A 24237-nucleotide genomic window follows, 5' to 3' on the forward strand; every position below is an offset into this window, starting at 1 on the left:
TGAGCTGGAACTACTTTTATGCCACGAATGCTACTTTTTGGATTGGTGTGGACAAAAATTAGACTCACTTATTTTGAAATATGAATGATTGAGTCATTGCCATAACAAGCTTTTGCAAGATTAATGCAGTATATCAATAAATCAGTTTTGTAGAGTAGCTTTTGTTAATACCAAACCAGTGCTGAAAGTTTCTGATTATGTTATGGCAGTTAAGTGTATTATTCACTTTATTGATTGATTTCTTACATCTTTTCTCGTAATGGTTAATGGCTAATAGATTTTTCATGCCAACGTAGCAGTGGGGCTGTGAGGCACACCTTAGTGTATAGCTCTAGAAAAATTTCTACAACGTGAAGTTCTTTAACGTCCATGAAATCTCTGTACACGGCTGTTATTGTATCTTTACCAAGTTAAGTCAGTATTGCTAGAAACATAGAGAAACAATTGATTTTTCAAATTACAGACTGTACAGTGCTACTTTGAAGACCGCTACCACCCAACTCCTGTTTACCTGCTGAAAAACCTCTTGGCAGGGAATTTGATCAATGGTCCTGCTATCATCATTGATGACAACTGGTATGGATGCTGGTTAATGGTTGTTCAAGATGTCAGCTAAGAAAAAGCGTGCTTTTTGTAATTAGTAAACTAGCTTTAAGATTGGCCTTTGCAGAGATTGAATTGCACAGGTGATGAACTATTTAAATGAAACACCCAATGGTAAAAATATTCTCATTTGAATATAATTAAAAATATAAAAAATATGCAGTTTTCAGTTGTTGCTCATGTAACAAGCCTACAGTCTTTTTTAGATCTGAAAAAAAAAACACCATGGTGTCTTATCATTTTTCTCTTAAAACTGAACATCTGGGGCCTAAATCAAATCAACAAATGTGAAAAAATGAGACCCAGAGTTACATAGGAGAGTTAAATTAACTGTTATATTAGCCAGTTTATTTCTGTTTGGTTTATTGGGGTTTTATGTCCCCAAGCAACTCAGGCTATGAGGGACGCCATAGTGAAGGGCTCCGGAAATTTCGTCCACCTGGGGTTCTTTAATGTGCACTGACATCGCACAGCACACGGGCCTCTAGAATTTCGCCTCCATCGAAATTCAGCCACCGCAGCCGGGATCGAAGTTTATTTCTGTGTTGGTGCCCTTATTTGATGGCAGTTTGTCATTTTAGGGAAGGCAAAATGGCAATCAAGCACTTACTGTCGCTAATGTCTTCTGTTGTCTACAAATAGCGCTGCTTTGTAACGTTGTGGTATATGCTTTGGGGATTAAGTTCATCAAATTCATTGCTAAAATCTACATTGTGGACCATAAGAAATCGGGTAAAATCCATCTTAAAGAGAATCTGCGACATTTACAAAAATACAATAATCTCCCACCTATGTGAACTCCAGGGGACCTTGAAAAAAGTTAAACTGGATAATCATGATATGAAATAGTGCAGAGCGGAACATGCACAAAATATCAAAACTGTTGAAAGCCATTTATTTAGTTGTGTTCAAGAATATATATAAAATGCATGACAGCTTGCCTAGTTCATTTACTTTGTAGCCGAGCCACTTGCGTACATAGCTGCATGTATTTTCCAAAAGTGTCAGTTTTTTTTTGTTTGAAGTATCCCATGGAAAGGTGCTTGCTGGTGAGGTTGAGTGAAGTTTCTTCATTGATTTTAGCATTCTGTTTCAGATTTGGTGACAGCATTTATGTAGCACTGCCATATTCCTGAGCCATGTCAACTTGCTTTTGAGGGCTGCGGTGGCACAGTGGTTATGGTGCTCGGCTGCTGACCCGTAAGATGCGGGTGCGATGCCGGCCGCGGCGGTAGCATTTCGTTGGAGGCGAAATGCTAGAGGCCTGTGTACTGTGTGATGTCAGTGCTCGTTAAAGAACCTCAGGTGGTCAAAATTACGCGGAGCCTTCCATTGACGGCGTCTCTCATAGCCTGAGCCGCTATGGGACGTTAAACCCCATAAATCAAACCAAACTTGTTTCAAGCATGTCATATATGGAATACGGCTTCTGTTTCACATTTATACCAATTTCCGTCAGTGCCTGCACTGTTATCTATTGTCAGCTGTCCCCAAATTGGCTATGTACAATTGAATGAGACCAGAAAGAAAAATCTGGTGGGCGATCATAGAATGTGATGCTGCAAATCTGCATTAGCAGTATTGGTTGTGCATTTTTCTGTTACTAATATTGTTTCAATTGAGTCTTTGAAATTTATTTCGCTGTCACCTTTTAAATCCGCTGCTGCATAGGCTTCTGGAGGGTGGAGGTGGGTAGTGGGTGGCTCTGGTGCAGCTTCATGTGCCAAGGCTTGATATGCTACCACCGTTTCGGGGGAATATTGCTCTTGCTGATAACGCAATAAAAGAAAGCTTGCCGGCTAATTCATACTTCGCCTGGATTACCTTACTGCTTAGGGCAATCCTTTAAGCAGTAGGTACCTTCCCATGGCGCTTCTCTTCACAAAGCTTATACAAAGCAATACGTAAGCTATCATCTACACTTGTAACTACATGGTAGTTCCTCTGTTATCTAGGTGAGCTTAGACTTGAATTGGCGAAATGGGCTCCCACTGAAGCTGATTTATTACAGTGAGCTGTACAAGAAATGACAGCCTGTTTCATGACATTCAGGGTCCGCACAGGTGCACCTGTACAAAGGATAAGCACAGGTGCAGAGCAGGGGTAGATTGACCTTTTCACAGGTGTGGCTGCGTGGCCGAGAATGAACCTGGGTACTTCAGCTCAGGAGCCGAGTGCATTAACCGCTGGGCCACCTCAGTGGGTCTGTCCACAAAGGTGCACAGGTGCACACTGTGCACCTTTGTGGACAGACCCACTGCGGTGGCCCAGTGGTTAATGCACTCGGCTCCTGAGCTGAAGTACCCAGGTTCATTCTCGGCCACGCAGCCGCATTTCAATGGAGGCGAAATGTAAAAGGTGCCCATGTGCTGTGCAATGTCATCATTTGTTAAAGAATCTCCTGGGTGGCCTAAATTAATTTGGAGCCCTTCACTACAGTGTCCCTCATAGCCCGTGTGTTGCTTCGGGGCGTTAAACCCCACAATTTACCTATGCGGACGGATGGATGGACAGACAAAAACAGACACCGGAGGCGACACAGGAAAGCAGAAATGCATTGGCTGCTTGCTTAACTGCTCTAGCTTGATGCTTGCTACAACTGTCAGCAATGTTACTCTGCTACTGTGGCCACTTGAAGAGCAGTTTGAAGGGCTAGGGCAGTGGTTTCAAGCATGGCACTTCGCTAAACTGACTGTGAAAACATATTGGGTCCAGCTCAAGTGTTTGTTCTACTTAAATAATCATTACTGTGAAATATGTTGGATTGAAATATTTCTACATGGGATGGATGGGGAAACTGCTTAGTAGTCTAAAACAATGGGTTTCACTCAAGTTAGAGTTTACTATGAATGGAAGGTGTATTTTTACACTTAAGTTAAGAGACCATAAAAATTGTAATTACTATCTATTGCTGTACGGCTAAAGTGCGATAGGAGGTTATGGTAGTAAACAAGCTTTGATAGTTTTTTATTGCAGCATTAAAATGCTCTGTTTGAAGCATTCAATGTTGCTTCAGGATGGATACACTTGGTGCGCCATGGAACTCTAAAACAAGGCATTTATAGATGAGTTAACTTGACCCTTTGACACGCCATTTTTGTTTCGATTGAAAATAAATATTTTTCTGGATAAGTGGTATATTCAGGCTTTAAGAAAGAAACTTTGTTACTTTTCCAGTGAAAAATACTAGTGGTGAATTTTTTGCAGGGACGTGCAAAATTTCGTATAAAGTGTCAAAATTGATGAAAATAGCAACTTTGATATGCCACGACTTGTAAGTAAACGCCTGAAGGATTGTGGAAATAATTTTTATTTCGAAGGTGCACATTACGCTTCAAATTGGAGAAAAAAAAAATGATGTTACTACTGTCGGCAAAGTATGTCTCCACAAAAATGGCACCCCCCGCCGCGGTGGCTCAGTGGTTACAGCGCTCGGCTGCTGACCCGAAAGACGCGGGTTCGATCCCGGCCGCGGCGGCTGAATTTCTTTGGAGGAGAAATTCGAGGCCCGTGTACTGTGCGATGTCAGTGCACGTTAAAGAACCCCAGGTGGTCGAAATTTCCGGAGCCCTCCACTACGGCGTCTCTCATAGCCTTAGTCGCTTTGGGACGTTAAACCCCATAAAACCATAAAACCAACCAACTGGCCACGTCACTGTTATGCAAAATAATATTTACTGCGTTCGTTTTATCTGCAACGTGAAGGATGAGAAATTCACTTGAAACAAAGAAATCGCTGCTAGGTGGAGCCCATTCTCAGAAAAAGGTGCAAGTTCGCTTTGTACACAGTTGTACCTAGGGTTCAAAGGGTTGAAAAGAGACCTTGCAAAATGCTTGTGTATCCAGAAATTGCAGCGACTCGTGCATTTCTAGAGTGGCTGCGCCTGTGTGAACTTGAATTTATTGCAGCCACATTTAATAGGTATTCACTTTGTTACCTAAATTGCTGTTTCAGATTGGTTGCTTATTTTATAAATGGTCTGAACCTTGCATGTTTTTATGCATTTTTATGAAAACCTGATTATATTTTTTCGGAAACTGTGAATTTACTGCATTTTTAATGCTAGGGAATCTCTGACTTTGGATGTTTTACATATATCTGTCATAAAATTGCGTGACCTAGGGCAGCAAATATTTAGCACCCGGACATACTGCTACATGTGTCTTATTGCTATTCAGAAATTTTTTTGAACATTGTTTTTGAGTGTGCAAAATTAGTAGGCTAAATATGGAAAATTCTGTAAACTGCAGTCACTATTTTTAAACTACATTTAATTTTGACTGTAGATTTCCTGAAGACCTTTATTAAACTGCAGCATAGGTTTGACTTTCTTGCAGTTTTTTTTGCTGGCTGTAGTCGCGTGGTGATCTGAAAGATCTAAACAGGTTTTCTTTCAATTTCATTTCTTCCATGGCAGCACAATTGTGGTAGAGCCCTCATGCTGTGCTCAAGTCCTCAAGCATGGAGATATAAGCATTGAGGTAATGTTTTACTTTTCTATATATGTACTTGCATTCCTGCTAACACGATAGCTTTACGGGTTGCATTCAGCAGAAAACCCACTGCCTGCTGCTAGAGCAAAAAATCCCTCATAAAGCAGGTGGCCCACCTACCACCTAGGTTATGTTGACCAAGTGACGACCTCACAACCTGCGCGCTAAGACAGGTTGTGCCTCCAACGTTTTGTGAGAAAACTGCCTACCATGGCAGATGGCAGTAAAATTGATGATTGGTCACGAGCGGTTGCTCGGGAAGAGCATCTTGCAAGCCCTGGGCTTCGCAAGCCCCACCAGTGGCTGTGTTTGAAACGGCCACCTGCCAGAGCAGTGGTGCATCACTTAACTGCTACACCACTGTGCCAGGAGTGGTATGAAGACTCCAAGCAATCTGTGGATGTAAAGTATAGAATGACCAGTTCCACATATACTGGCATTTAGCCATTAACGTTATTGTGTCAAACCGTTAAGGCGAAACTTAGGTGTCCTCTCCAGTTTTTTGTTTATTCTTATGATCAGAATGAGACTTAATATACTTGGATACAAATGCTAAATCTTCTGGATAGTTTTGACTGACTGGTTCTCAGGTGAGAATCAATGAACTCTTTGTGGTATTTTCAGGCATTTCTCGGTTCCCCAAAGCTTGCGTTTTTCGCTGAAGCCCCCTATATTTCTCAGCTCATTGATAAGACTTCATGTAGGCACCTGTCCTCATTCAAGCCAAGCACAAAATTTAACTCGATCTTATATGGTGTTTTTTAAATTCAAAGCCGCTTTGAAAGTGTAATGGCATAATGCATGGCTGGAATAGTGAAATGAACTGGTGCATTATTTCTTAGATTGCTTGTTGTTTTGTTATCAAAGCAATAATAGCAAACATGAGCACAGTTGATGGCCATAATCATGTAATTTGCCCAATGCTGTTGTAATACTTCTACTGCCTACTTCCGTAGGCGCCTAAATCTCATTCGCTGCGCCTCTGACGCATTTATAACTGAGAACATGGAGGCTTACTGAGGGTAAGGGTGACCAAGCTGGGCTGTGTTCTGAAATGTGGCCAGTCCTATTTAAAACAAGTAGTTTTTGCCTCATCCAGCCCCCTTCGGCAAAGCTAAACACATCAGCTTCTGCTGAAAAACAAACAAAAAACAAAAAAGGGCTATTCCACTGCATGCTCTAAAGCAAAAAATCAGGTTAATATGGGGTAATCATTTGTTACCTTCCTCTAATGCTTTTTAAATGGAAGTTGATACATGCCGGGCTGTTTTGAATAGTCAGTCTCTGTATCAACTAAATTTTATTTGAGATTTTTAAGTATGCCATGAACCACTTTTTGTGTTTTCATTTTGCAATAACAGGTCTCATCAATGAGTACCGCATAATTACTCTCTTTGTACTTGTGCCTCTTCTATCTGTTTTCACTTTCTTTTGCCACCCATTTTTTGTTCACAAGTATGTGCGTGTTTAAATGTCTGTTTTAGCTGTTATACCTTGTCTTGTCATTCCTTGTCAAAATAAAACATTTTAATTTCAAAAAAAAAAGGCAGAAATAAAAATAGCATGCAGAATGTCAGTCTGAATAATTGCTTTGTTGGTATTGTGTTGCAAGTCTGTTTGTATTTGTGTAATATGCATAAAAAAAAATTGAAGCTGTTGCATTTCATTGATTTTCTCAGGTGAACTTTGGGACAACATTGAAAAAGGTTATGGTATCTTTGTGGTATATGCTAATCTGTTACCATATCAGCATTAAGTCTGTACAGAATAAAATGTTATTGCATTGCTAACAGAAGTTTTCAACATGTCCATGTTTGTTATCTTTTAATACCAGATTTGAATTCTTGAGGACAGGAATTGAAACTTATTGAAGGTAATTGAAGATGAAACACATGCACTTAATTTGACTTCAAGGTGTCAGTGTGCTGTTTGTGGTGGGAGGAGGTACTACGAATTTCAAAATTTCAAACCTGAGGCGTTGAAAGTTAAAACGTTATTTTTCTCTCTGAAGTACAGTAGTTGTTAGTCGGTTAACTGTGCTTTAACAAATCATGAAGTTATGAAATCATGAAATAGTGATGCCTCCCTTCTTTTCTGGTACACTGTGATTCTGCAACATGCAATGTGTTTTTAGTGTTATAGCAGCTAGCTGCTTACTGTGTAGTCCAGAGCTGTGTTTTCTAACATGAGATGCACTTTTTGGAGAAAATGGGGCCACTTAGCTGTTTGCATGACAGGTCAGCAAATCTAAGGAAGAGAAGATTGGACTGGAGTTGGATGCTGTGCGACTTTCCCTCTTCTCTCATCGCTTTATGAGCATTGCTGAGCAAATGGGAAAGTAAGTATGCTTTGTACATTGGGGATTCATCCTGTTTTTAGAGCTCATTATGGTGACAAGGTACTCTCAGTTTTGTTGTACATGTCATCATTGCACATCAGCATTAGGTAGCTTTAAATTTGTCGCCTTTTTCTGCTGTAGCATTGGAATGTTGGTTCTCTTCTGCTCTTGTGTTGGGGCAGTGATCTGTTGTAATAAAAAAATTGACGAAAGAGCTGTATAGTGTTTCTAAAAAATATGCTCATCTGAAATATGTAGCTTAAATGAAGGATACAAAAAATGGTTCATAAACCATCAGCATCCTTTTCTTAATCTGTATAGCAGACTTGGCCACTGTAGCTCTTGTATGAAAAATGGCTTTGTGAATGAACATATAGATGCTCCAGCTCATGCTGTTTAGCTTGAATGCTGTAGTACTACAGTGAAGATCAAATGGTTAGAGCATTGTGTGTACTAGTAAAACTTTACTGTCCAACAGAATGTGTAAATGAAAAGTTATATGTTCTTGTTCAAAACAACAGCACGAAAGGTCAATGGGTATGAAAGAAGACAGTACTAACAGGACTAATGCTGAGGCCCTGTTACCTTCCTTTCATATGTCATTCTTTTGTGCTGTAAATTTGAATAAGTTTACTGACCATTATTACACATACCAAAAGGAAGAAACCAATCGAATTGCGAACTTCTTATTTTCTTTACAATATAAGAGCACTCTTCTAGATTTAGTCATAAGCTTACACAAAGTGTCTACCGTATTTTCCGGTATATAAGACGCGGATTTTTTTTTTAAATCTTGCTGGTGCGTCCTATACAAGGGTGCGTCTTATATGCGACTTTTTCTGTTTTTTTTTTGCGAGTTCAGAAATTACTCAGGTCCATGTTCAAGCTTTTTTCAACGAAAAAACATCACTACCAATAACACAGTTTTAACACGGTTAATACTTCAATACGGGGACCACCGAGAGCAACTTTATTATTAAACGGTGGGGATCACGACTTCCGGAATCATAAACCCGCGACCGTTTCGCAGGCCCCAAGCAAAAGTAATGTGAAATGCCAAAAGATGGTGACAATCGCGTTTCTCGCCATTGTCAAGACAAGCCGGCGTTTCTTTCAGTCACCCTTTGAAACTTTGTTTGCTCCGTGTACGTAGTACGTACATAGTGCGAAGAAAATGTTTCAGCTGGGTCGCCTCCAGAAATGGGCGTGCTTTTTGATAGCACATCTTAAGATCAAGACTTTGAAGGTTTTAAGTTAATATAAATGTTCTTATGGACATAAGGAGAGTTCCTTCGTTCTTTTTTTCTTTTTTTGCTATAAAGCGTGGGTGAGTATGGCGTGAGTGTTGCCTTTTTCGATCACTTAGCGGTGCTTAAGAACTTCTCACAGGTAAGGTGCATTTTGCAATGGTCGCACAAGCATGTTTAATTAAGCCTCACTAGCCTAACTGGGTAAATTGGGATGCGTCTTATACACGGGTGCGTCTTATATAATAACTTTTTCAATGACAGCCTGCATATATGGGGGGTGCGTCTTATACAAGGGTGTGTCTTATACACCGGAAAATATGGTAAATGTTTGTGACAGCATGTTTTGCATCACTGCATACCGATAAATGTGTGTAAGGGCCACACATTTTTTCCAGATTCGAGGGCCTATTTTCGGGATGCGGCCCATATATGCGACGGGCAAAAAAAAAATTAATGTAAAAACACACCAATCAGGGAATGAGCGGCATTTATTCTATGTTCACTTGTCGCTCTCAAAGTCTTCCGACTCTGAGCTGGCTGAGCAGGTCCATTGTCAACATGTAGCCGTTGCTCCGCACTTCCATCACATAGCAGATCAGCTCTTCTTCCAGTTCGGGAAACTTGCACGACTGGTCTCGGAAAGCTCGCTTTTTGCAGCTTGTGTTCCTCAATGCATCCTTTTGGTTGCACCATTGTTAGACACACATCTCGTCCACGTTCGAATTTCCTGCCCACTGCACGCTTGCCGTGTAGTTATTAAGGTGCTTGCCCATCATGCTAAAATTGCAACGCTCAGCGACAGCACATGAAAGTCACAACTACAGTGAACTACCACGCTGTCACAACTCCCATGCCTTTGATGGCCACAAAAAACCAGAGCTCATGATCAATATGGATAGCATGAGCTCGCGGCGGCGAAAAAACTTGATGGTGATGATGATGACTTGCGGCCTTGGGCGCCATCCGTGGGTGGCACCTTGAATTTCCTGTGCGCATGCATGGCCTCCATGATTAAGCGCTGTTGCTCGCTGCAGGAGCTGATCATGGAGGCCACAGGTGGATCGTCGAAAGTTTGGGTGCAGCCCTTACACAGATCTTTCTTTTTTTTTTTAATATTTCCTTTGGGGAAACAGGGTGCGGCCCATACATGGGTGCGGCCCTTACCAACGTTTATAGGGTACTTATGTGTGCATATATATGTGCCTTTTCAGCTTGCTTAAATCCACTATATATCCAAAGGGCTCTGAATGCATTTTGTATGCTTGAAAGTGCTGCAAAATTGAGTAAATTTTTTATTAATACTAGAGCACATCTCACATACTATGTTCCTTGCAGGATTCTTCAAAGAACATCCATATCAACAAACATTAAGGTACAGTCTCATTTTTCTTATTGTCTTTGAGGGTGGTCTGGAGAAAGCAATTGAAAATGAAGCTTGAGTTTATATTGGTTTTTATACAATTGCTGGTTTCTATCAAAATAAATGGGGCGTCTTGAATCGGTGTCGAAAAAAAATGTTTGCAAGAGTCATAGTCATATGGAAATGCTGTGGGATATAAATCTAAATGGACAAGCAGTACCTTTCTTTTATTTTATGCTAGTTTGACAAAATACTTTTGCTGCTCATACTGTTTGTATCCTTTTTTTGCATTACATACATGCTTTTATTGTCAAAGGATGAACCTCATGATTTGAGCATGCCAAGTGGCTGACTGTCTGAGCATCATGTATTAGTTGCGAATAACATAAGTGCTACAAACACAGACACTTTGTGTCTGTGCATGTAGCGCTTGTGTTATTCACAATGAGTGTTTACCAACTTGCTCAGTTATCTGCATTGGTGCATCATATTAGATGCGGGTTCGATCCCGGCCGCGGCGCCGAATTTCGATGGAGGCAAAATTCTAGTGGCCCATGTACTGTGCGAGGTCAGTGCACGTTAAAGAACCCCAGGTGGTTGAAATTTCCGGAGCCCTTCACTACGGCGTTCCTCATAGGATGAGTTGCTTTGGGACGTTAAACCCCAATAAATTTAAACCTAAACCTAAGCATCATATTAGTGGCTTGATGGAAAATGCTTAGTTGTAAGCTTCACAAATGAGACAAAATTGCTAAGTTGTAAATGGTTTTTTCCTCTGTGAATCGCATAGATGTCAATATTAAGGTTATAAATAAAAAATGTCATCATTGTGAGGCCAGACCATTTCTTGCAGATGTTACATTTACACAATTGGGTGCCTGTCATAATTGACTTAATCATCCTCATCTTTAAAATTTTTCCACATTCTGATAATTTTTTAGCCTTGAAGTACATGTCATGAAATGGCAATTAATTTTTTCGAGAGGTGTCCATAAGTGTGCCGGGTATTAATAGTTTGTAAAAAATTTTTAACTTATGTAGGAATAGATTAGTAGTTAGAAAAAAAAAATTTGATGAGCATGTTAGTCATTGTAAGTGGAATATATTGCAGTTAACAGCAGTAATACCTTTTGACTTCCTTATGGTAAGGAACAAAATGGTTTTGTCTTTACCTCCCATGAGTGTGTAAATATAGTTACTATAAACCATGAATGTAGCCTTTTAAATTCTTTTTATGCTGCATTTTGTTGTCACATGGTGTGTAGTTTCACTTGTGTGCAAGCGAAACATTCTGTTCTGTAAGTTGTTCAGTGGCCTATGGGGAAAATTGATCATTCGGCAGTTATTTCAGAGTTATCAGAACAAAAACAAAAAGTCAGTTTCCTATTTTTCATTGTACTAACGAGCTACTGCTTTCATTGAAAGCTATGCAATTATAGTATTGAGACAAAATTATGTAATAGGTTTTGTACCATTTTGCAACACTTCAAGGAATAAGCTTCAAATACTTGCTTTGACATCCTTTCATGAAATGTAATTGGAAAAGCAGTTTGTATTCATTGCATTTTATTGTTGTTCCCCACATGCGACAAATTATTTTTCTTCTTGCATATCAAATATCAAATGAATGCAGAAGTATTTTATGGGTCATGAACCCTTGGCATGTGCATGCATTTGCTAATTTCGAATATTCGGTCAAATAGTAAAGTATTCGATATTCGATTCGATCTGAATGTTTGGTATTAAAAATTTCGAAGTATTCATCTTGAACGAATAAGGTTTCTGGAACTCTTGCTGCGGGTGGTTTCCAGTATGGCACTGCGGCATGCATGCAACCAAAACCCTGTCTCCGCGCCATATGCCTGCACTCCCACACGTATGCCAGTACAGGTCTGCAGGTGCTCCCGGCAACAGATGGGAGCAAGTGGAAGCGCGTCGCCTAGATCTGTATCTGGCAGGTGTCTGCGGCTGCAATACTCGTGGTGCACATGTGTCGTAATCAGCTTCTGCACGCTGCCAGTGTGCACGCTTTGATTGGTCCTGACGGGACAGGCGTGCAAACAGCTAGCCGGTGCCTGGTGTGTACTCAGGGTGACCTGTACATGTGCAGTGGCTCCCCGTGGAAGCGGATCGCTCTATGTTAAATCTCTGTAATAGGAGGACGCACGGCTCCCTTGACTTCTGCAGAATGAGTCTGAACTGACTGCAGCTGCTGCAGCCACTCTTCTCTGCCTGAAGTTCGTTAAACAGGCATGATGGCACGAGCACAAAAAGGAGCTGGCACGAGACACGTGGAGATGGGTGCCCCTTTCCGACACCTGATACGAGGTGGCACTGGGCACTGGACGCGAGATGTGTATGCCTAGCAAGTGTCATGGAGTCACTGCTTAAAAGCAACAGCTGTGAAACGATGCAGTTGCAGTTAAAAGCAGCATTTGGAGGCCCCACATATAGGTCTCACACCCCATAGATATGTCGCCACCGCGTGTAGGTCGGCTCTCCCAATTTCTGATGGCCACTTTTGCAGAATGTTGACAGAGCTTTAGTGAGTGTGGCAAAGCTTCAGTGCAATTTCATTTTTTTTTCATGTAATTGCCTTGTGTGTTCGAAAATTACATGATTTTGAAAATGCTTGTTGTACCGTTCAATGTTTTTTGTGTGCCAGAAGTATTCAAAATATTGGCTTCAAAATTATTCGAAGGAAATAAATATTCGCTTCGGACCAAAAAAAAAAGCACTATTCACACATGCCTGGTCATGACCTTTTTCAATTGCAGTGACACTTTCTCTAAAATTTGGGAATAGTGAGCCTATTTTCAGGCATACTATTTTTGTTCACTTTATTAACTAAAACAATACCTTAGTGGTACAGATCTGACTGTTTATAATTTAGCAGTTTGAAAGTTACCTAAAACTGGTGTACTCAGCAGTATCTTATAGCCGTGATGCTAGTTCAGGATGTTTACAATTTTGGACTTGAGCACATTTTTGGGCTAGTTGGGTCATAGCTTAGTTTTTGCACAGGCATCCAGAACATGGTAGTGGCTTGGCTTCTTAATAATGTATATTTCATGAAAAATGATTCCAAAGTGGTCGAATATCTTGTGGCTATACGTTGTATCAAACAAGCAACTAAATGTATTTGGCAGGCTGCTGCTGTTAAAAGCCATGCATATCATACTGAGCAGTGCTTGATTAATTCCACTTGTTTTGAAGAAAAGCTTAAGGCTCATGATGAGCTGAGTTTGTTGTCAACCGTGAAGGAGCTGCAAGGTGTTGTGGCTTGCTTGTATTTGTTTGTAGGTCACAACAGTGCATTCACAACAGTGCAAACTTATTGTGCAGGAAAGACTTGATTTTTCCTGTGCACTTTTTGGTCCTGATGGTGGCCTCGTGTGCAATGCCCCACACATTCCTGTCCACCTTGGAGCCATGCAAGAGGCTGTCCAATATCAGGTAATCGTGCTGCTTTCACTTTCAGGCATACAGTATGGTATTGCTTTTTGTCATGTGGCAACTTGTTAAGCCCAGAAGTTTGTTTTTAATTTTGCATGTGCAACAACAAATGAGGAGTATTTTTTTAAAAATGAGCCAAGTGTTGAAGCTGAAATTATGTGATATTTTTTGTCTGTGAGGTGTGCTCCAAGAGAGGATATGGCCTATACCACATGTTTAGTGTCTGCTGCACACACAGCGAGGTGGCAGGCCTAGCCGAGGTTGTTTGAAGTCGAAAAGGTGATGTATGCCTCTCGTCGTCCACTTTGTGCCTTAGGTTTATTCCCAAAATGTTTAAAGCACAGGCTGCGCTCATCTTTTTCTTTTTTTGTGTATGATGTGAAGGTTGCTTAAAACAAAATACTAAAAATAAAATGGTGCAACCGTGCTGGGTCATACCTACACGAGCCAAATGCAGTCTTTAGACAACAATTACTATAAAAATATCCTTGTAATTTTTGGTTTGTAATAATGTGGTAGCTCATTTTACACGTATAAAGCGCATATCGTAAAATTTCTCTAGAATCTATGGCCATTGAGAGTATATAAGACTTGCTTTTTTCTTGCTTTCTGTTAACATGCACTTGGCTCATTTTGACAAAAATTCCTCAAACAGTAACACAATATCTTCATTATTACACACTGTTCAGTTACAACTGATGTTTTAATGTTGTAATATGTAACTACGTATAGTTTTACATGGTAATTAGGTAACTACTGTATAATTAATTTATTCTTGAAAATTTTGAACAATTTCTTTAGTGTTTTTGCCAGCATAAGTTGTTCATTACCATAGATCTACAATGTTGAAGGTACAGACCTTGTCAAGCCTCAAGGCTGACATGCATAGTAGCCGATGCTTCATGTTCTGTGCACTGTGGTAAAAAAAAAAAGAAAAACCTCTAATGTCTTGTTCTGATATGAACTATAAGGCTGAAAAAGACTTTTTATTTCATTTTACCTTGTATGAAGTGCAGGAGGCAGACCTGAATAGCAGGAATAAGGTGTTATTGGTTGATGCTATATGTTGGTGGCTTCTTTTTAATTAAACAAACTGCAGTGTTTTCTTGACCCTGCTTTTCTGGGCTGAAAATGCTAACAGTACTTGATTAGTGCATATTTACTGCTTGCTGCATGGTTACCTTCTAGCACAAGTTATTGAGCAGAGTGTGAACACAAATATCAGTTTTCTGTACCTTGAAGTTTTGCTGGGGTGCAACAGGGGAGCTTGTTTAAGTGTGAAAACAGCGTGTCAAATACATATGGCGTGTAAAATGCAGTATGGGTGATGACAAAGCTTCCCTGAGCAAACAAATCAACTGGAAAGATCATGTATTATACTTCTTAAGCCTAAGAATAAAATTGGCACATAAGGAAACTATATATTTTATATTTTTTAGTGTTTATGCAAATGACAGAATAGGTCTAAGGATATTGCTGCTGTCTGGTAAGGTCCCTGGTTTTAGGAGAGTGCTTGCCTTGTTAGGCTGGGCTGCAGGTGGCTCCCTGTTAACATTCTGCAATGGCATTTATTTACTGAAACCAAATTTACTGTAAGTAAGATGCCTTAGCTGTGCTACTTGTGAGCGATAAAACCCTGTCTATATCCTCTTTTTTTCTGCTTTTGTTCATTGCAGCAGTCGCATTGTTAATTATGCATGATGCATCGTGCTCTTTTTTCCTGCACCCCGCCGCGGTGGCTCAGTGGTTACGGTGCTCAGCTGCTGACCCGAAAGACGCGGGTTCGATCCCGGCCGCGGCGGCTGAATTTCGATGAAGGCGAAATTCCAGAGGCCCGTGTGCTGTGCGATGTCGGTGCACATTAAAGAACCCCAGGTGGTCGAAATTTCCGGAGCCCTTCACTACGGCGTCCCTCATAGCCTAAGTTGCTTTGGGACGTTAAACCCCAATAAACCAATAAACCAAACTTTTTTCCTGCGTTCTTCTTGGACAGCTTAAATATAATCCTATTAGCTGTGCTGTCATGCCTGGTGTCATTGATTCTGAGATGCTTATGTTAAAAAAGCCCTGCAGGCAGCTAGCTACGGTTTATCGAGATGAATAACTTGCCCCCATGTGGTGATTTAGAAAGGACATTGTTCTCATTTTGCTAAATCACTTACTTTGCATACAATCTCTTCCTGTTTACCCAGTTACTGTAATGCTCAGTGACTTTTGTTTGAAGGCAAATCGTTTCTTGCCACTGTTTTTCATTCTACCAAGACTTGGGAGTTGGAAGTGTTCAGATTTCGTTTATTCTGAAAAGTTAGTGTCAATTGGTGAAAGGTTAGCTCAGAAGAATGTGTTAATAGATTTCAAGTTAATAATCTCTTGGGACTGCAGATTGGATGCATTCACTGATTGTTTATAAAGAGAGCAAAACAGAAAACATGTTGGTGCGAAATCTGTATTTGTGCAGTTTGTTGTGTTCGTGCTTATATTGTCTTAGGGCCGTGATGGATATTTGCTGGCATTAATTCTCAAGAGATAGTCCAAACGCTGGCACAAAAATTTCAAATATAAAACTAGCTCACTGATTACAAGTAGTCCAGGACTAGCTGTAAGTTCTGAAAGTGTTATGAATGAATCTGGCTCTTTATGCTCTATATTGCCATCTTGTACAGTGTAGAGTATGAATAATATTGTGCGTAATATGTGCTACCCTCTGGGATATTTTTAAGCAATGTTTTAAGCTGTCTTGCTCCTGCCATGTGTTCTTAATGTTTCATTCTTCTGTCACATGTGTGTTTTTTTTTTTCAGTTGTCTCCACTGCTTTACAGCAGCTCCATTTTGTTTTAGGTGTACTCTACGGGAGCAGGTTTCGTTAGCGTATGTTTATTTGTTAATTAAAAGATGGCTGTGAGATGATTGTATGATAGCCTTGAAAGGGTGAAATCCAATGTAAAAAGATTGATTCATACATTGTGCTTGTTAATTCTTTTTTTTTGTGCGTACTTGCATATTTCACGAATCTTGCCTTGCAACAGCTAAATGTGGCCATTGACTGAGCTTGCATGTTATTTGTGTTAGATTGCAGGCTCTGCACAGAATTCTACTTTACTTTTGGTGTCTGACAACATTTGGTACTTAAAATCTTGCAGATGATGATGTTGGGTGACAACCTTGTGCCTGGTGATGTGCTCCTGTCAAATCATCCTCAGGCTGGTGGTAGCCATTTACCGGATCTCACAATCATCACCCCCGTATGTTGACCTGCTTATATCTGTCCATGTTAGAAAGACTGTATAGTGAGGCACTGACGGTCATGCAATAACAGTAGTGTGGGTTTTACCTCATGTAACTTTAACTGCATTTTTTGGCATAGCTGTAGCGTTTCTTTGTACAGTGCACTTCTTTTTAACCTTTACAGATTTTTGGTTTAAGAACTGTGAGATGTACATCAGTGTGGTCTGTTGGGCTGGATTTTACAGCAAGGTAGACATTATGTACCTCATGTTGATGAATAATTAGAAGATTAATTAAATTAAATTAATTAATGAACTCTATCATTTTTTATCTTATATTGAAAAACTGATGGCTGCCAACATTGAAGGTGGCCCTTTTTTAAAATTTTGGTAATCACCGTCTATCTCAAAATATTGAACGTCAGAAATACGCATTTGAAAGCTCATTGAGTTGGCTTTCCCGCATTGCATATTTATAAAATGATGTCGCTGCCTGTGGTATGGTCACTGAAATCAATTTAACTTTTTCTACATCATCAGATGCATCAACTGCACTTGTATTTTATGCATAACAAGTGCGAGAGACTCCAGTTTATAAATATGCAATGCAGGAAAGCCAACTCATTGAGCTTTCAAATGCTTATTTTTGACATTCAGTATTTCAAACCACATTGCTGATTAAGAAAATTAAAAAACAGGGCTCACCTTCGATGTAGACAGCCATTAATTTCGCTATATAACCTTGCCCCCTAAAACAAAAAATAATGAAGTTTATTGGTTAATTTAAGTTAATTAATTGTACAGTTATTAATTCATGTGAAGTACATAATGTCCGCTTGGTTGTAAAATTCAGCTCAACTGACCGCAGCGACGTATCTCACAGTTTTTAAAATGAAAATTTGTATAGGTTAAAAAAAAATTACCCTGTAGATTTTAGCTTGTGACATTGTCGTACATTCCTTTTTATTAATTTCACTATTTGGCATGTGTAATGGTTCACCTGGTGTTGTAATCATAGCCTCAAGCATTGATTAAAGATCAGATGTTAAACTACCTTCATTATGTGTTTGCAAACTGTGCATGGATATAAAATCTATAATGTTCATTCCTTTTAAAGTGGTCATTTATTTCAGCCATCTACTATAACTAAAGTTTGTGCAACCCGCTGCCATGGCTCATTGGCTTTGGAGTTTGGCTGCTGATCCCAAGGTTGTGGGTTTGATTCCAGCAGTGGCAGCCGTATTTCGATGGAGGTTAAATGCAAGAAAAAGCCCATGTGCTATGTGATTTCAGCGCATGTTAAAAAACTCCAGATGGTGTAAATTATCCAGAGGCCTCCACTGTGGTGTTCCTTACAGCCCATGTGTCACTTTGGGACTAAACCTCACAGTTTACAATTTGCATAAGTTTGTGCCATAGTACAGAAAAAAAAATTATAACGTGGAAATGTTAAGCTGCCTTATCAGTATGTAGTGCGGTGTGTCCAGCAGTTACCAGTAGTGCTTGTTCATGTTGGACTATCATTCAAAACACAAGGCTTAAACAGGATCATTTTTAGAGATTCATTTGCTATCCTGGCAGTGCATGTTTCTGTATACACTATTTCTTGAATTGATTTGTATTGATAGAATAGAGGTGGTGACTATTTTGCATCATATTTTGCGGCATAACCTCAAAAAGGCCGAGGCATTGTTGGTTGATAAAGTTGCCAATTTTTGGCAGTAGTATGCCTTCAGTGATCCTTGGCCATTGGAGGCTTGGTGATGATGGTCTGATTTTAATGGCGCAAGAGCAGATTAGCCAAAGAAGCACCATGCCTGGTGTGTGTGGCAAACACTGTGGCCTTACGTGTAGCAGTAATTTAGTTTCAGTCTATGCATCTAATGCTCTCGTCACTTAGGTTTTCTACAAAGATGAACCACGTCCTGTCTTCTTTGTTGCCAACCGGGGCCACCACGCTGATATTGGTGGCATAGCACCAGGCTCAATGCCAGCTCACTCGCACACCATCCTTGAAGAAGGAGCCACATTTGTCTCGTTCAAAGTTGTCCAGACTGGAGTCTTTCAGCAAGAAGGTAAGTGATCTTGCTTATGCAAATTTTTGGGGGCTTGCATTGCAGAGCTTGCAACAGGACCCTGAGTACTCTGCTTATTAAATTAAAGATCTCCAGTTTTGGTGGTATTATATTAAAATTAAAGGTATCACAGCAGAAGAGGTGACGATAGTTGGATGTTTCCAAAGATCGGAGAAAGTATCTATTTTAGCGAAACCTAATTTTTTTTTACTGTAAAAGCAGTACCAGTGCCAGAGTGAGAAAATGTTTGTGTCTGACTGTCTGTAGTCTCAGAGAGTGAAGTCCTCACCCTCATGAAGCACCACCCTCCAGCCATCTCCCCACCCCATGCCCCTATCTAGGGGGCTGCTCACCTACCCATCGCCACCCTCGGCCCACCTCCACCTAGCCTCACCCTCCAGAAAAATTCTGTCACGTGTTTGAAGCCTTGGATTAGAGCAAAAGTATCGAAGTAATCATTGAGGTTAAATTCAACTGCTTTCGCATAATTGTCGCATCAGATGTCTGATCGTCCTGTAATTTTTTGTTTAGCCGCCGAGCTGAATTTTTGTGTGATTTGGTTTGCCATCTTAGAGTCATCTAATCAGAGGCTATCTTAAGATTTTTCTGCTCTTTTTTTCCTGCTGTATCCTGTGCATGTCCTGATGAAAGGTTATATTGTGGGTACTTTGGTCACGAATAAACCAGCTGAAGGTTAGCTTGTGTCTGTGACTTGTACTCTTCTGCTGTTTGTGTCTGTCCTGTTGCAGCGACAAGTTTCAGAAAGCAAGGTTAAATACAAGTGTCATAAGCAGTGGCTCCAAAAAAATTGAAAGCAATGTGTGTCCTCTATGCTCAGAAGAGTGCTTTTTTTTATTGTATTTGATGGTGGAACGTAGGAGAATATATAGTGTCAGCTTTTGTTAGACATCATGTATGACAAGCTGTCACAAGCCCATTTTGTCAACTGAGTCAACCTTGCAGCATGCAAAAGTTTCTTCGTGAGATAGCTACTGTATTGATGGCAATGGATATAGCATACTAAAAACATCAGTGTTTAATTTCAGGGAATAGTTATTCTTGCAGTTGGTGTATGGGATGTAGTACTGTCTTAATTTTGTGCCTGCATGTGATAACCCTGTATTTAGTCTACACTTGAAGCCATTTAAAGAAATTCATGTTGCATCATATGAAAAACGTTGTTTTTAAGGCATTTCATAACTTCACATGTGCTGTTAACAATAAGACAGTAGGCTTAGCGTAGTACTAGTGAAATCATTGTTCCCTTTAATTTATTACTTAAATTGTTGCTGTTGCCACATGGTGCAACTTAGCAGCAGGCAGTGCACAGCACCACATTTCAGTGCGCCAGCACAGTGCCAAGTTATGATGGGTGTTCACTGAGTTTTGCCTTTAGGCAGTGCCTTTTTAGTTAGGGGATGGAATGGGAAGATATTACAGTTTAAGTAGAAGTTTGGAATGTCCTTCTGTCCTGTAGAACAGAAGAAACAAGCCAGTAGTTACTGAAAACCAAGGAAAGCATAGGGAAACATAATTACTGAAACCAAGGGAAGCTTAAGGAAAAAGTTTTTTTTTTTTTTGTGGTGTTAAATAATGTGAGAAATTAGTTGTGTAATCATTTAAATAGAAGCACGATGTTGACACAGTGTTCACACTGTGACACAGGTGTTGACACTGCCTGCCCGCCACGGCGGAGAGCGCGCACTGTTCATGTTCGCCCTCTAGTACATGTGCTGACCACAGCGGCGTGGGGGGCACTGCACAGTAGTGGCCATTCGCTAGCGGAGCAGCGGACATGGCTGAGTGGTTTGCATGACTTCCGGTGCCGTTTTAGGCTGTGTTTGTCGGTGTTTTGCGCTGCCAAAGTGCATCACAAGTTGTGGACGTTAGGTTCTCGGCTTCCACGTTGTGGGAGCCACTGTGCACGAACAAAGTTTGCTAGTACTAGCTACTTGTGTCACGGTTTGGGACCAATCGCAGTGATCGTTGTGCAAATGCACTCGGTGGTGCGGGATGATGCTGTGGACGGTCGTCGCGGCCTATGTACATAGTGGCTGTGTTGTGTTGGTTGTTGCTGTGGCACACCTGAGGGGTCCAGCCGGGTCCAGAAGCCGACTAGATGTGATTGTGCTTCGTAAGAACAACTGCAGATTGGGCTACCAGAGTTGTCCGGGCCAAGTGTCACTTTTTAAAGCTGTGTCGGAGCCTGCTCGCCTAGAACTTTGACGCCAGGCAATCCCCAGAGCAGATAGGATATTGCAACTGAGCGACCACATCTGCGTAAAGCACTTTACTGAGTATACGAGATAAAATCGTACTACGCTGAGTTCAGTGGCAAGGCACTTTTAAATGCACCCAAGAGACCGGTGCTGTTGACGAATCCTGTGCCCAATATTTTTCCTGGATGTCCCAAATATCTGACAAAACAGGCAACTCATATGTATACAAACAGGTGCTCGTTTGTATAGCGGTGGAGGCGTTCCACAACGCAGCACAAGAGCATGGATTCTATTCCTGGCTGTGAAGGCAATATTTCTGAAGCAGGAAAAATGTGGAAACACCCTTGAGGTTTCTCTGCACATTAAAGAACCCCAGTTGGCCGAAGTTAACCATGTTCTCTACTTGGCGGACATCATCGCACACCGTCGGCGCATTACACTGCTCAAACATTGTATGAATGTACGCGTAGGCTCTTTGGCCCAAATGTGGGAGCATGTGCATTGCGGCTGACCTTTTATATTTAAGAGTCGGTATAGTTAACTATGCTTTCAGCATTCGTGTGAATGAATGAAAAAAACTTTGTAGTGAATGCATTTCGATGCCAGCTTGGAAGGATCGCAGGGCAGCGTCCTCACTGCGGTTTCACCTATTCATGCTGTCTCAGCAAGTAAAGCACGAAGTCACCCAAAATTATTTGGTGTCGACAGCAATTTCAATCCTCTTGTGCCTTGCCACTCTTAACAAAGTGCATGTACACGCCGCGGCACCGGACAATCGCATGACACCTGCGTTACGGCCGCCGCAGCTCGCAGACTAGACAAGCGCCGCCATCTGTCTGCATTTGAGAGAAGCGCAAAGAGCAGTGAACAAGATCTGGTTGCGCTGTGGTGCGCAGTGTCAGCACCTAAATGTATTCTTACACCGTGGATAGAAAATAGAAGGTAATATATTGGAAAGTAGAAGAAAAGACAGCTGTGTCACCAGTGGGACCTGAACTCATGACCTCCGCATGTTGCGCGCACTACTCTACCAATAGAACTCTAATATACTTGAAAGTAGAAGGGAAGACAGCTGTCGCCATAGCTCAGTTGGTAGAGCACTGCACACAACATGCGGAGATCGAGGGTTTGGGTCCCACTGGTGGCTTTGCTGCTTTTTATGCGTCGCATATTGCGATCACTCAGTTCAGCCCTTGGGCGCGGCCGGGCAGCCACCAAACCACGTGAAAAAAGAAAAAGAAAAAAAAAGGAGAAAAAAAAAAGACTGCTGAGCATGGTGGCGGTTGCCACTGCCCTGTTTCAAAGGGGGCGCTCCTATCCACCCATCCATCCATCCATACGTCACGGAGGAAAAGCTGCTGAGAAAATCGAGTGCCGCCAAGCAATACCTCGCGCAAAAAGACCGCGCAATATGCAACGCATTCTTGGCTTAACCAAGCTAAGCCTGGGCATCTTTTTTTCTACTTGCTATGAGGTCTTCTCCCCAAAATTATTGCACAATTAATTTCTCATCATAATCAATGCCATTAGTAAACAAGGTTACATTCTTTTATGCTTTTCTGACTGTTGACTTCTTTCGTATGCATATCCTAACGAGCCCCTTGTGTCCTCAACCTTGTCTGTTGTTGAGAACAGATGCTATCTCGTTACTGTGGGAATTTGGTTAACCCAGTGTTTGCTAGATAGAGATTTACCTATGTTGCCACATATGAAACAGTATGTAGGAATTATTCTTAGTCGCACTGGAAGTTTATTTAGGCCTTTATTTGGCTTATTGTGAATATTTGTTAATTACATTGTTTTGACAAATTAACTTTATTATTTTGCATATTCTTTCATGTTCTTTTTCTCCTTTTGTGCATGTGCAGCCCTGATCAAGGCCTTGAATGCCCCAGCCTTGTTGCCTAACTGCAGTGGTACACGAAACCTTCGTGATAATTTGGCCGATATTCAGGCACAAATTGCAGCCAACCAAAAGGTATATGATCAGTCATGTTTCCTGCGTACGTGAAAAGAACAAATTTTCGTGTGCGACTCAAACCTGTTGTGAAGGAAGTTTAGGTTGAAAAAAAAGGCACGGTTAACTGACATATGACTATAAAGATATCCATAACTATTGTTGTTTGGTTTGCTCATGAAGAACACTTTTCTGCTGTTGTAGCTGTGAGATTTTCTTTTACTACCATAGCAGTCCCAAGTTGCAGCCTCTTGTAGCAGCTTGAACCAGATTTTCTTTTTTAATTATTTTGCTGTGCACATATTTTTATTGCAGCATTGTGAATTAGATGGTATCTTGTATTTACAGACCTCTGGTCAGTAGTAAAAACTGAATTTTCAGCTGCACAGTGCATTTGTGGCCATTGTTCAATGGTGACTTGATTGAAGCCACCGCAAATCGAAGTTGGCATGCTATGTAAACAGCATAATTTCCTCTCTTGCCACTCCCTCAAGTTCCAAGCACATCTCAGCTCTTGCCCGAGAAAAACTTCTGGCAGTATTACTGCGGAAGTGGGCGTGCTCTTAATATTTTGGAGTGTTAAACACCACAGATTAAGACATCAACAAGTTATCCACTTTAGAAGTTCTCAACTCTGTCATCAATGTTTCATTAACCTCAAGAACTAGCATAATCTTTGTATCATTTCCTGTATGAAACTTGTGCACAATAAACCTTTTTAAATTTAGTGCCAGTCAGTCAGAGGCCCTTTTGTATGTCGCTACAGCTGGTTGTAAGGCAGTGATTGTAAGACAGTGGTTGTAAGATATAATTTTTGGGAATTGAATGTTCCCCATATTGCTAAGGATTTGTTAATTTCATGTGTCATGTCGGCATATGGTGCGTGGCATTTATTGTCAGTGAACTTATCAGTTGCTTGTGTAGTGCTTCTGCAATGTAACTGCAGGTAAGTATATTTTCAGTTTTTAGAGACTTGTTTCAGCCATGTAATTCTCAGATACCTCTTTTTTCTTTTTTTTTTTTCGGCATAATAGATACAGAGCAATTTGTTAAAACCAGTTAATGCGTGTGTGCATTTGTGAACAGGGGTGGGCATTTTTTCAGCCTTTTTCATTCCTCTGTCAGCCTCAGAAAGTCTGAATTTGCAGTTGCCTATTACTCTCACTCCATGGTAGAGAGAGGGTAGGCAGATAGTTTCTTGACCCTCACAAAGTGAACCAGGGAGTTACCGGGAAAGCCTCAGGGTGCTTTCCAATGTTT

The 24237-nt window shown here is 40.8% G+C and overlaps 1 protein-coding gene across 2 annotated transcripts in view; it reads left to right on the top strand.

The window, feature by feature from the left end:
• LOC149351286 (5-oxoprolinase) overlaps positions 1-24237 on the top strand; it is a 91622-nt gene that overhangs the window by 43577 nt on the left and 23808 nt on the right. For both annotated transcript variants that reach the window (XM_089580571.1, XM_089580570.1), the window contains exons 17-24: positions 464-576; positions 5022-5085; positions 7335-7435; positions 10021-10057; positions 13391-13501; positions 16643-16744; positions 18627-18801; positions 22889-22998. In XM_089580571.1, the coding sequence (XP_089436697.1) occupies positions 464-576; positions 5022-5085; positions 7335-7435; positions 10021-10057; positions 13391-13501; positions 16643-16744; positions 18627-18801; positions 22889-22998 (813 nt within the window). The remainder of the gene's footprint in view (positions 1-463; positions 577-5021; positions 5086-7334; positions 7436-10020; positions 10058-13390; positions 13502-16642; positions 16745-18626; positions 18802-22888; positions 22999-24237) is intronic.

Source organism: Amblyomma mixtum, chromosome 3, assembly GCF_055824585.1.
Source record: "Amblyomma mixtum isolate Tamu chromosome 3, ASM5582458v1, whole genome shotgun sequence".
In the NCBI taxonomy this organism is placed as follows: domain Eukaryota; kingdom Metazoa; phylum Arthropoda; class Arachnida; order Ixodida; family Ixodidae; genus Amblyomma; species Amblyomma mixtum.